General features: G+C 33.1%; 1 protein-coding gene across 1 annotated transcript in view; it reads right to left on the bottom strand.

The window, feature by feature from the left end:
* LOC132271482 (linoleate 13S-lipoxygenase 2-1, chloroplastic-like) overlaps positions 1-14,472 on the bottom strand; it is a 31,421-nt gene extending 16,949 nt beyond the window's left edge. Inside the window, exons 1-2 of the mRNA XM_059772867.1 lie at positions 14,064-14,472; positions 10,867-11,135 (exon numbers count right to left, since the gene is read on the bottom strand). Of these exons, the coding sequence (XP_059628850.1) occupies positions 10,867-11,135; positions 14,064-14,373 (579 nt within the window). The 5' untranslated portion in view covers positions 14,374-14,472. The remainder of the gene's footprint in view (positions 1-10,866; positions 11,136-14,063) is intronic.
* Between the last annotated feature and the right edge of the window lie 109 nt (positions 14,473-14,581).

Genomic DNA, 14,581 nt, shown 5'->3' on the forward strand with positions numbered 1-14,581 from the left:
TTCAATTAATGCTAAGGATTGTAAAACATTGGTGCATAGGATCACAAGAAGAATAGGTAAATGGACCTCAAGATTCCTATCCTATGCTGGTAGGGCAGTGTTTATTAAGTCAATTCTCTGCTCCATGAATGCGTATTGGCCTCGAAAATTTATTCTTCCCAAGGCTGTGATTGAGCAGGTTAACCAGGTTCTCAGATCCTTTTTCTGGTCTGGTGTTGAGCTGAAGAAAAGTAATGCCAAGGTAGCTTAGACCTCTATTTGCAAACTAAAATGATTAGGGGGTATGGGGTTTCCTGATCTTGAAATGGTCAATTTGGTTGCAAGTCTCAAACATATTTGGAATCTGTTTGCTAGAAAGGATAGCCTTTGGGTTGCTTGGGCTCACAGGTATCTTATAAAAGCAAAATCATTTTGGACTGTTAAGGCATCTACCTTGAGTTCTGGGTTTTGGAGGAGGTTACTTCACTTGAGTGGGATGGCTAGAGGACTGATGAGGCATAGAGTTGGGGAAGGCACTGACACCATGATGTGACTTGATTATTGGTTACCAGATGGACCAATTTGTTCACAGCTTAACCTATCTGATGTGGAAATTCTTCAATTGGATCCTTATGTCACAGTTGATAACCTAATTTCCAGCTATCAGTGGGCAATCCCAACTTCATCTTAGCATCTACAGTTCTTTCATTCACAAAAGTTCATATCCCAACTGTAGAGTCTTCCCTTACTTAGTGCTGAAAGGGATAATGTGATATGGATCCCAAGTCCCAACAATCAGTACTCACTAGCTCATACAATCAAATACCTAGCACCACCCTCAATAGCCTTTGCATGGTCTTATCTGGTTTGGTTTAAGAACAACATCTCAAAGCATAGTGTGATTGTATGGCTTGCCTGCAGGAGTACGCTATACACACTAAATTCAAAGCCAATGAGGAACAAGCACTATGTTAACACATGTTTCCTTTGTCTTACTCGTAATAAATCACTAGATCATCTCTTTTTTTTAGTGCAGCTTCAGTGCTCACATTTAGGTGTTTATTCAGTATATAGCAGGGTTTTACATTGCTCCAGATAGTTAGGGTGACTTAATTAATTGGTATTCTATCACATGGGGCTCTAAGAACTTCTTTATCCATAAGCTTCTCCTCAATGCTACAATTTATTTTATATGGATGAAAAGGAATGCAAGGATCTTTAGGAACAAGACCAATTATCCACATTAAATTATTTGCAGCATTAAAAGTTGTGTTAGAGTGAAGCTGGCATCTATGAAACTAAGGAATGGAGGTCAACTCAGAGTGCTGGGAACTCAGGATGACTTATTGCAGTTGTATTTACAAGGCTGTTCATTTGCAGGTGGACAAACTTGGTGCCTAGATGAATAGGATGTTATGTTTGTATAGGGAAGTTGTTTACTGCTTGGGTTGGGTGTGATGTTTGCACTTTTTAGGAAGGTTGATGTTGTATTACCTTTGTTGTGTTGGCTGCTTTGTACTGGTTGTACCCTTATTTGGGTTGTCTCTTGTATATTCTTTTTTTGTTTTATTAAAGCTTACCATTAACCAAAAAAAAAAATACTAAAAATAATGTTAAAAATAAAATTTGTCAAAGAATTCTCAAAAACTAGAGTAAGAAACCTAGTAAACAAAAACTACTAAATCTAAAATTTGAGAGCAATCGAATTTTGTTCAGCCTTTAACAAAAATCACAAAATATTTTGATGTCTCTTACATATTAAAAAACACAATTTTGAAACCCTAAACAAAGGTTTTCAACTGAAATCTAACATGGCCCACAAGTTCAAGCTAGTGGGTTTTTCTCAATGTATCGTTTCCACCCATCGGGTCAAAACAGATTGTCGAACTGTTCAGAATTCTATCCAAGATTCTATCATACATCATTCTCTTCCACTTCAAAAAAAACTCATCCTCAAGAATGAAGTATTTCCGACCACAAAATCATATTGTTCACTGCCATTAGAACCTCCAAAACACATCATCAAAATATATTCATTACACCTTTCGGAATAAAGACTTCTTCACTTGCAATTTTCTCAAATATTGATACTTCACCAATTTGAAACCCGAATTCTTCTAGACCATCTTGGACATCTAATTTGGAAAAATCATTAACCTGCTAATCATCAATTAATTTTTGTTGCTCAATTTCAGTATCGAACTTCTTATCACCATCTTTTTCTTTTGTTGTGCTAAAATCCCTTTCTGCATCTACCAACTTGTGCAAAGGAATTAATGTTTTCACATTCTTGACTTCATCTTCTTCAACTATAATAGGTGAAGTAACATAATTTTGCTCTTGATCAATACCTCAATTATATCAATCGTTGCCTCAACAAAATTATGATTATCCTTGGTGCCAATATCTTTTTTTGTGAATCTCTTTGTAGGCTTTTTGACATATGGACTCTCGTTCCGACAATGCTGAAAAATATCTCCTAATAATTTGCTAGTAGAATTTTAGCCTTAAACAGTTATTTCACCTTGTACCATGACCGCATAGGCTGTGATCCTTCCCTCCTTCAATAAAATTGTACCTATCATTTAAGCTGGAAACCAAGAAGCAGAACTTGCTTGTTTTTAGGTACATCAAAATACTAAAAAAAATTCTTCAACTTCTTTAAGCTAGTCCAAGGCATCGTCAATAATAAAACTTCCATTGAAAGTAAGTAGATCAAGTTTTGCTTGAAACTCATGATTGTCGCGTCTACCTCGATCACTAAATCTAAAATCCTTATCATCGGAATAATTTGCATAGGTTGGAGGTCTACATGGATAAATAAGAACATAACCCATATTCAGTTGGCTGTGAGACACATGATCAACGCGAACTCGAACTAATCCATAAACCCGGTTGCCACCAATCCCAAAACCAGTTGCAACGAACCATTCTTGAGTATTTATAGCTTCCGGCCAAGGGGCCTTCACTCTACGATTAGCGTCAACAAAGTGGTTGCTACCTAAATGAGCAATCGTCATCAACCCATGGTAAATAAAGTCTGTGATACCAATTGATGTAGCGAAAAGTAATAGGTTTGTTCATAAGGAATAGGTGTACTTTGAATCCACAAAGTAAGAGATATATTCACAAGAAATCTGATATTATATTGATAATTGAATGAATAAATTTTATTCTGCTCTTTGCAGTACACGTATTTATAATAAAAGAAAACCTAACTAGAAGGAAACTAAAAACTAAAGAAACCTAATAGCAAAAGGAAAATAAAGTTTCCCTAAAAATTCTAAAAAATATATATGAAGAAACCTAATCAATAAAAAACTACTAAATCCGAAATTTGACAATCAGATTTCGTTTCAACCTCCAACAAAAATCACAAAATATTCCAATGTCAATGCAATTTCAAAGCCCTAAATAAAGGTTTTCAGTGGAAAACCAACATGACCCACAAGTTAAAGCTACTGGGTTTTTCTTAATGCATCATTTCCACCCAAAACAACACTCCATTCTATTTAGAAATGGACTTATCGAATTGTTCAGAATTCTGTCCTACATTACATTCTCCTTGATTCAGGCCAATGTTATGAGAATGTGAAGTAATAAAGGTCTAAAAGAAATCCTTGCATACGAGAAGAGATTCTTCATCTTTAAATTCTCAAATAAAATGAACTATAGTAGCATCTTGGCTAGCGGTCCTTGTATGATTATTGGTAGACCTCTTATTTTGAAGAAATGGCAAAAAAAGCTTAGAACTCAACAAAGAGGCTTGTAGCCTTATCCCTATATGGATTAAGTTCTACAACATTCCACTCGAATTATGCACGGCTATTGGCTTTGGCTACATTGCTAGTGTTGTTAATAGCCCTATTTTTGCAAACAAACTTGCAGAATAAAAATAAAAAATAAAAAGAAGAATAATAAGAGAGAATTAGCTTTACGAGAATCTACTTGGAAATGAATGCCTCAAAGCCTTTTGTTAAAAAGTTCAAACTCAAAGTTTCCCGGGATAAGCTCATTGATATCATTGTAGAATTCTAATGAAAACCTCAGGTATGTTTCAACTGCAAATGTTCTTGTTATCAAGAAGCTAAGTTTCTTGATGCACCGGATCTGTTTTCGTCTTCTCAACAAAATAGGGAACCATGATGGTCGAATCAAAGTCTGCTTTTGGGCCACATATTTCCCCTTGGGCTTGTACGGTCTATCTTGGTAGCATCTGGCTATCGGTCCTTTTATTGTAGCCTAACCATCTTTGTAATTACATTATACAATATATATATATATATATATAATAAAAAACTGAGTCAAACAATGTTAGAATATTATGGCTCAAAAATATGTTGCCAACTTGCACTGACTCCATCATTTGTGGACCAAAAATCATGGTATTCCATATTTAAGTTTTCCAGCCCACTATAGAATTTGTGCCAACCTTGATTGGTTTAAGCTAACATATATGTGTGTGTGTGTGTGTGTGTGTGTGATATATATACTAATATGTTGGTTATCAATAGCTTTTCTTGTGAACAAAGGAAACGAATATCTCATATAGCTATATAATATAGTTGTATCATTATAAGGAAACAAATTTGATTGATTGGCGTGATTAGTTGACTTTCTTCGTTATACTTGGGCACTAAGTATCTGTTTGCCTGTAAATAGCCGAGAATATTTCAAGCCTCAATCATCCAAAATCATCAATTGAGTTTGTAATATCAGTTAGAGAATGAGAGTTTAGGTTTTGGATGTGAGCCACTTTATTTGTATCTATTGGGTTTTGGATGTGAGCCACTTTGTTTTGTATCTCTTTATTTACATAGTAAAATATTGTTTTGTCTTCTCGCCGTGGATATAGGCATAGCCAAATCACGTAAATCCTTATCTCGTTTGTGTGTGTGCCTATTTATTTTCTTGTCATTAATTTTTCTCTTTATTCTCATAAACTCATTAAAATGTAAGCCTTGCTGACTTAGTAAGGTCTAAAAAATGTAGTGTTCGGGAAGGAAAAGTTACCAACAACTATATCTAATGAAGACAAGGATGAGATCGATGAAAGGGCACCCAGATCGATTCTTTTGAATCTAGTTGATGAGGTGCTGCGTGAAGTTATTGATGAAGACACCGCGGCAAAGTTATTGCTGAAATTGGAGAGTCGGTACATGACGAAGTCTCTCACCAACAGACTCTACCTGAAACAGAGACCCTATACCCTTCGTATGAAGGAAAGTATGCCTCTTAAGGAGCATATTGATAATTTCAATTATATTATTATGGATTTGAAAAATATTGATATTAAAATTGATGACAATGATCAAACCCTTATTTTGTTGTGTTCTTTGCCTCCATCCTATGACTATTTTATTACCAAATTGCTCTATGGAAAAGACACTATTAGTATGGAGGATTTTAAATCCTCATTGAACTCTCAGGAGTTGAGGAAAAAGGTGTCTGGGAATATTAAAGATGAACAGGCCGCGGGTTTATTTGTAAGAGGCAAAAGTGAGACAAAGGGTTCTGGTAGTAGGGACAAATCTAGTTCTCATAAAAATTTGGAATGTTACTATTATAACGAGACTGGGCACATCATTAGGCATTGTCCCAAACTAAAGGTAAAGAATGGGAATGACAAAGAGAAGGTTCAAGAAGCAACTTCTGCGGCAGCTGCTACAACGAGTGATTTGGAAAGTAACGAATATGTTCTCATGACAACCTTATGTTCAAGTATGTTATTTAATGACAGTTGGATTCTTTATTCTGGTTTTTCCATTCGTATGTGTCCCAATAGGGATTCTTTCTCCTCTTATAAAGGGGTGAAAGGTGGTTTTATTTTGACAGTGGACAGAAAAGCTTTCAAACTTTTGGGAATTGGAACAACCAAGATCAAGACGCACAATGGGTTGGTGAGAACATTATCAGATATGCGACATGTATCAGATCTGAAGATGAATCTTATTTCAATAAGTGTGCTAGACTCCAAAGGTAACAAAGTTGTAACAGTGAGTGGAGCAACGATGGTCCTGATGGATTCTTTTATGGTGCTATAGGGCACCAAGGTGAAAATTTTGTATCTTCTCCAAGGGAATACAATAACAGGTGGAGCTACTACAAGATCTTCTACAGTTCACAGAAATCTGCATTTAGGTCTTGGCAAAGGAAGAGTTAAAAAGCGGAACGACGATCCTAGTGCTCAAAAGGGTTGTAAAGGGATTACACAACAGAATGGGAGAATGAAATCTGTTTTCAGATGGCAACCGAAATTACAGTAGTCATTACAAGGAGGCAGACCCATGAGGACAGGTATGATATTAACTTGCAATAATCTTGGTGGCAATGAGATAATCCATTCGAGTGTCATTAAGATGCGTAACAGGCAAGTAGTTGGTCATAATAGTGATATGAAGAAAAGTCAAGGACGTCATGTTCTCCACAACAGTGAGAAGATGACTTTTCATTACCAACCGGTGGTTTGTAGGCGTTTGGAGAAGGTTGTTGAAGGAGATGTCAAACTTATAGTTTCTGATGGTGTTTTTGGTAAGCGCTTAGAGTTTGACAGAAATACTGGAAGTATCTTTGTTGCTGCCCAATACATGCATGGGTTGAAGAATAAGTGCCAGAGGGTTAAATTTAAGGATAACTCAAACTTAACTAAAATTCTTAATTAATTTGTTTTGTGGAAAAGACAGTTTGTTTGACAAAGATACAGTGGCTTACTCAGAATTTTTTCGCCATGTTGGTGATTTGTTAGAATATTATGGCTAAAAAATATGTTGCCAACTTGCACCGACTCAGTCATTCGTGGAGCAAAAATCATGGTATTCCATATTAAATTTTTCTAACCCACTATGGAATTTGTGCCAGCCTTGATTGGTTTAAGCTACTATATATATATATATAATATATATGCTGATTTGTTGGTTATCAATAGCCTCCTTAATTTTACGGCTCATATAGCTTTATAATATAGCTGTGTCATTGTAAGGAAACAAATTTGATTCATTTGAGTGATTAATTGACTCTCTTCATTATACTTGGGCACCAAGTATCTGTTTGGCTATAAATAGCCGAGAATATCTCAAGCCTCAGTCATCCAAAATCATCAATTGAGTTTGTAATATCAGTTAGAGAGTAAAAGCTTGTGGGTGTAAATTGGGTTTAGGGTGAGAGCCACTTTGTTTTGTATCTCTTTATTTTCATAGTAAAATATTGTTCTATATTCTCCCCATGGACATAGGGATAGCCTTATCATGTAAATCCTTGTCTCGTTTATGTGTGTGCCTATTTATTTTCTTGTCATTACTTTTTCTCTTTATTCTCATAAAATCCTATTCGATCCTTATTTCGTAACAAACAAGATAGTTTAATTTAGGAAAAAAAATCATCTCCAGTTACTCTCTCACTGGATTGGTCCAGTGAAGGGTACAAAAGCTGACTTAGCGGTTGAGAGTTGAGTTAAATTTATATTTACCAAAATTTAAATATATACATATAACTTCCATATGCAACTTATCTATTATTTAATGAATTAATTTTCACTTCATGGGTCCCAATTGGTTGAAATTTGAACATCCAAAAAAATAAAACCCTAAAAAAGAATAAGAACCCAAGAAAATAACCCAGAACAGAAGAAGAACTACAGGAAATGATGTAGTTATTTATAGCAAAATATATATATGTGCTAATTTTGTTTGCCTTGATTTCTTTGGCACATATTTTGTGTATATATAAGGAAAGATGTGGAAAAATAATAATAATAATAAAAATAAATAAATAAAAAGGGAATAAAAAAATTGAAGAACGCGGAATCGTAATAACCAGATTTTGTCCAATCCTTCTCTTTTAGAATTTAAGCTTAGGGGGTAAGATTTAGTTTGTGATGCAAGAATTAAATTTGTTCAATTCGACTGAATCCTATGCAACTGTGATTCGAAATTTTCGGTTTGGAGAAAATTTGAGAATCGAGTGATTTGAATCTATTTTTAAGATAAGGTACGTATATTAACCCTAATAACCCGTAATTATATGATTTGTTGTTCTTTGTAATTTTGTTTAAGTAGCATGTTATGTGTGAGATATATTTTTGTAAATTGGCATATTTTGGTAACAAAACAAGTCCTAGTCAAGTTATAATTTCTGTCATCATATCCGACTTGACATCGACTGCGGAATTGAAAGTTTGTTCAAAAGAGGAAAGTACTGTTGATCATCAAAAGGAAAGAACAACGATTAGGACATCGTTTCCCACTGAGGACACACTGATATACATGGTATATATTTCAGAGTTCCAAAAATACAGAATTTCCAAGTTCATATTGGATTATGTCAAGTGGGAACCAGTACCAAGATTTGGGAACCAGTTCAGAAGTTATATTCGAGAACAACTCTCTATCCTTTGGGAACCGGTACCAAGATTAGGAACCGATTCCACAAGTCCTGATTGTAAAAGGTTTCCAGTTTCCTTGTTATGTTTAATACCTTTTCGATCCAACTTTCCTTCCAAGTTCTATGCACAAATTTTCCTTTATTTTCTGAAGGAATAGGACTTTGCAAACCTTTATATAAACCATGTCATATACATTGATTTATTCACAGCTTTTGTTATACAAAGTCATTATTTTTAACAGCCTTAGGAAGATTATTTTTATAGAAAATCAGAGTTGATTTTTCTGTCATCTCTCTAGAACACATACACATAAACACATAGTGAGTTTAGAGTTGTGAAGTTCAAATCCTGATCGTGATCATACGGTTGCATCTACAAAAATCTGACAAAAGCAGATCTTCTTCTACATCATTCAGACGATTGAAGAACAGAAGTAAAAACAATCACACCTTGAAAGGGTTGGATCATTCGAAGAGTGTTGTCTAATCTACCTGCTATTCTTCTACAAATATCAAGCATAAGCTTGAGGTCAAGTAGCTGTTGGACGGGGAGTCGCAAAGTCAGAGGATTGTCAGCAGTTGGTGTTTGGTAGAACAATAAGGTGTGAGCCAGAGTCAAAGTTCGGTATGCTTTGTTTCAAGCATAATGGATTGGTTTACTTTAGACTACACAATTCACAAGGTTTTCCCATAAAAGTTGACGTATTTTATCAATTGGGGCTTCCTCACTAAAATCCTGGTGTCATCTCTAACTTATATTTTGCTTTATTTTATATGCATGTGATTAATTGTTTAATTACTAAAACAAGTAAGTTGGTAACGACACAGATCTGTTTTAAAACAAACAAAACTTTCTAAGTATTTTCTTCTGCGTACGACTCACATTATGTATACATATTTTAATTTTTGTTAAATTGTTTTAAAGTTAGATTATTTTGCGATTTGATTTTATTTTAATTTTATACGATTTATAATATATTGTATAAAGTATAATGTATAGAGTGGTATTCGTACATATGGTAAAACAAAAGTAAATTTTTTTTAACTTGCTGACTTGGCGCTGACTTGGTGATAACAAGATTATGATTAGGAAGTGGCGTTAATCATCACTATTAGATACTCACTTGATCTCTAGAAAATAACTAGAGAGGATTTTTTTCCTTAATTTAGGTAAATTTAGTCAAATTAAAGAAATATAATGTAAAATTTTGGTCGATCCATGATATCTACTTCAAGTGAGCTTTTGTACAAACTTCAGACTCTATGCGTTTGGTTAATGCTAACACTTTTGAAAACACAGTTTAATAGAATATTATTTATTTTCAAAAATTGAACAAATAATACATATATTCATCCTGATATTTTTGTATAATTAAAATAAAAATAGCAGAGCCCCAGCAAATATGACCATCCTAACTTTTTTTACTTAAGATGACAGAGACAATTTTAGGCTGGCATAAACTCATATAAGATAACCAAAAAAATTGGCATATAATAAAAGAAAATTTGGAAGAATATCATTTAAATGATTAATTCCATTCAAAAAAAAAAAAAAGTGGTAAGTGGTGAGCCAAAGATGATCCTAGTACACACGTGTTGCACTCCTTTTGACGGTCCACACCGTGAATGATGTCTGATTTTGTACATTATCATCTCTCCTCATTGGACTTTCGAAACCCTATATTATCTTCTTTCTCGTGGCCACAACTAAGAGCATTCGGTGTGGGCAATACAAGTTATCTATCTACTTTTTAAAAAGTAGAGTGTCACGTAAATTAAAAAGTGATGATGTAATATTCTATTTTTCTTAATTCATATGTGCCATGGTGTGAAACCCAATTATCTCATTCTCTATTTATTATTATTTTATTATTTTATTAATTTATCTCATCCATATCTGCCTTTTGCTTTTTTCCCTTCAGTCAGACTGATTAAACAAAGGAAACAAAAAATAGAGTGTCCTTCAAAGACTTCTCTATATGTGGGCAAAGGCTTAAACAACGATTGTAAGTCCCACAAGACAGATACTCCACTTCTCTCACCATACCATTTTTCCTGACACAAATATACTCTAACGAGTGTGGCCGGATGCTCTAATAATCTAGCAAACTGGTTAGGTCAATTCATCATAGTGGACCACCTCTGAACAAAAATTTGGCATGGGACCGCGTAATTAATTATTGTTATTTTTTTTATTTTTTTCTTTTTACAGAATTAATCATTGTACAAGCACATATTCATCTTTCAAAAGGGAATAATCCAATAGGTATAATGTCTAACTCTCTAGGATGTGTCGTGTTCGAGTCTCTTATTCCTCCTTATTTGTCAGGATATATCTTTTAGTTTTTAAACAGAGTATTTTCGCTTGTATACTAGGGACACTAATTATATTTTCATAAGCCTACTGGCTAACTTATCTGAGTAAGTCTAATTTCAAACTACAATATTATTCAAAACTAATAGTCAACGCAGTATCGCAAATGTAGCTGAAAATATGACAGGGTTCACCTTATTGGAGAAGAAGATCCTTTTCTCAGAGGTATCGGCCATGGGTTGAACATACGAGTTGCAGGTGATGTGAACAGGGCCATTAGGGAAACCAACAAGCTCTATGTTCTTGAGATACACCTCATTGTTGTGTTCATTTCTTACCAAGACTGCACCAACTTCTCCAAAGTCTTCTTCAACTGAAAATTCAGTCTCATACTTCACTTCATGTTCATCTGCACTGCTCCGACTAACATTCACCTTGATTGGTTTCTTCTCTAGTCCCGTTCCTTCAAAATAATAAATAATCCTAACCAAAAATTAGTTTTATATGAAGTAAGTTTTTAGGGTCTATTTGACTTTGTTTTCTGAAAACTATTTTTGATTTCATAATAATTTTTTATACAATTTTTGTTTTTTGAGTTGCTGAGAAATGTTTCTTAGAAAACAGAATTAATGAACTAGATACTATTATTTAATTTCAATTGAAATTTTTAAAAATAAGAGATATAAAAGATTGATTAGCTAGATAGAGGGAAAGGAAGAAGAAATTAACAAAAGGGCAGAGTGAGAAAAATACCTCCAATGTTTAAATTTTGGCCAAATATCACCTCTAATGCTTTTTTAGTGTGTATAAGTGCATTACGTTTGAAAATTTTATCAAAAATGATTTGAATTCACTGTTTTGCTACAAATTTATTCATGTGCATTGCACATGACATTTTTAAGATATAAAATTCTAAAAATACATTTTTATCTTTTAATAATGTACTTATATATAAGAAGAAGAAGAAAAAAAATGAGAAAATCTTTAGTCATTTCACATTTAATTATTTTTTTATTTAGTTATAGAGAAACATTTTAATTTTTTCAATATTTAAGTCTTTATTTATTCAAAATTTAAATATTAAAATTTTTTCAAAACGTTTAAAATGTTATATACGTTTAAAATTTTGGGCCGGTAACCCTAACAAAATGTAGGCCCCATCAATTTAGTCATCGCCAGCTTTCATTTTCGTCAATTTGGTTAGTGCCTAGTGGTGCAACTCTAGATGGTCGCTAATAGAGATAAGTCAACGTCAGTCCACTTGTCTACTTTGCCTTCACTTTGACAAGTATGAGCATGTGCGTAGAATAATATTGAAAATTGGTGAAAATTATTCAAAACAGTGACCATCAGATAATTTTTTTCTTTTTTATTCCGTTTGGACGTTTATGGCTTTGGCACTTTTAATCCAATTTATCAAATGAAAATTTGACTTCTCATAAACCAGACGAAAATCAGAAACGGTAGTGACATTTCATGGTAGTGCCACTTAGGGGACTGTCTGATCCAAAACCTTAGGATGAAATATGAATGGTCTCCATCTCACCTAAAAGCTAAAACACGTGACACTAAAATATCTTTCCCAGTTGGAATGACAGATGGAATCTCATAAATCTCGCCTAATGGAAAACCATCATTTGGACTTGAAATTCGAAAAAAGTTATTATATGATTATAAATTATTAAAATATATTTTATTTTTATATTTTTTCTAAATTTTACACTAGTGAAATATTTTTTAAAGTAATCAAAATTAATTCCAAATATAACCACAGCTGATCAAATAATTGAAAATTATTTTCTTGATTTTTAGTAACACATGCAAATGGTAGCAAAGCTAGAGGATTGATTTTGAGAAACCCTACAATCCATACAAATGCTTCATGCTAAGTGGGACTAATCAAAATTGGAAAAATTGTTATATGGTCTCGGAATTATTGAAATAAATTTTTTTTTTTTTTGTATATTTTTTTAAATTTTACACTGGTGAAATTTTTTTTTAAATAATCAAAATTAATTCACAAATATAATCACAGCTGATCAAATAATTGAAAAATATTTTCTTGATTTGTAGCAACACATGCAAATGTGTGGCAAAGCTAGAGGGTTGATTTTGAGAAACCCTACAATCCATACAAATGCTTCATGCTAAGCGGGACTAATCAAAATCGGAAAAATTGTTATATGGTCTCGGAATTAGTGAAATAATTTTTTTTCTGCATATTTTCTAAATTTTACATTGGTGAAACATTTTTTTAAAATAATCAAAATTAATTTACAAATATAACTACAGCTGATCAAAGAATTGGAAAATATTTTCTTGATTTTTGGCAACACATGCAAATGCATAGCAAATCTAGAGGATCGATTTTGAAAAACCCTGCAATCCATACAATGCTTCATGTTAAGCGGGACTAATTAAAATTGGAAAAATTATTATATGGCGTCGGAATTATTGAAATACTTTTTTTCTGCATATTTTCTAGATTTTACACTGGTGAAACATTTTTTAAAAAAAATAATCAAAATTAATTCACAAATATAACCACAGCTGATCAAATTATTGGAAAATATTTTCTTGATTTTTAGCAACACATGCAAATGCGTAGAAAAGCTAGAAGATTGATTTTGAGAAACACTACAATCCATACAAATATTATCCAGGGGCGGAGCATTTGTTAAGGCCACAAAGGTAGCTGTCTCCCCTGATTCTTTGTCTTTTATTTTCCTAAAACTGTTGGATTTGTGACAAATATTATATATATATATATATATATATATATATATATATTGAATTTGTGAGATTTAATCTTTAAATTTTATTTGTCTTCCTTATACAATGGTTTTTCATTACCCCTCTCTATTATTTTGATAATAATATATTGTATTGTGTGCTAGTTATTAAGATGTGATTCTATAAGTTTATGACTTTCTTGTTTATGTTTTAAAATGAAATATTTTAAGACTTTGAAAAAAATGCGGCCACAAAAGAACTTCTGGGGATTTTTGTTTTGAATTTTCATTTCTGAGAACAAAAAAAGTAAATTTGAAAATTATGTAAAAGTTGTTCTAAAAGACCCTATTTTAGAGAATAGTTATATATTTTTTGTTTTTCAAACAAAGAGTAATTTGAAGAGCTTTAGTGAAAACAAAACAAAAACCAAAAAAAAAATTAATAATAAAAATGGTAATATACCCTGTTCAGTTCTTCACTGCAATAGCAAAAGAAACAAATTCTCTCTTCTTTTTTCTTCTACCTTGGAAACCAAAACATAACGAAATCATATTAAAGAAAAATAGAACAATTGATAATGATGATGAGATTATAGCATTTAATAATATTTATTTGAATAGCATTACTCTAATAAAAGAATACAATTAAAAATGCTTACTAGGATCGAGCACTGAGCTAACAAGCTCCAAACTGAGCGTGTGACCGATGAGATCAGCCAATAACCCCCCACTAGGTTTGGTGGTAACAACAGCTTTAATCCCAATGGGCTTCTCATTATCACTTGTTGCTATCGCCTTAATGTTGCCCGGAACAAAGCTGACACGAAAGCTTTTCTGGGATCTCCGGCAATCCGGCTTTGGCCGGTGGGAAAAAGAAGTGGTTCTGTTGCCGGAGAGGAAGGGTTTGTGCCATAGAAATAATGTTTTAGCAGACTGGGTTGACTGGTGAACTACTGGTGTTTTCAACATGTGAGTTTTTGGGACAATTAGACTAGTGGTTGCTAATTGCTAGAGAAGGGTGTGTTAGCTAGATTTCTTAGAACTGGAATGGCCTAGGATATGTCCTTAGTAGACGCCAAACTTTCTTTTAAATAGATGAGATAGAGGCGGCCAATAATATTCTCGTATGCACTATAAGTTGCACGTGCAAAATACATTAAAAGTATAATACGGTGTA

The sequence above is a fragment of the Cornus florida genome, unplaced genomic scaffold, assembly GCF_030987335.1.
Source record: "Cornus florida cultivar Cherokee Brave unplaced genomic scaffold, ASM3098733v1 CherokeeBrave_3.0.0_Hap2_Chr08, whole genome shotgun sequence".
Taxonomy (NCBI): domain Eukaryota; kingdom Viridiplantae; phylum Streptophyta; class Magnoliopsida; order Cornales; family Cornaceae; genus Cornus; species Cornus florida.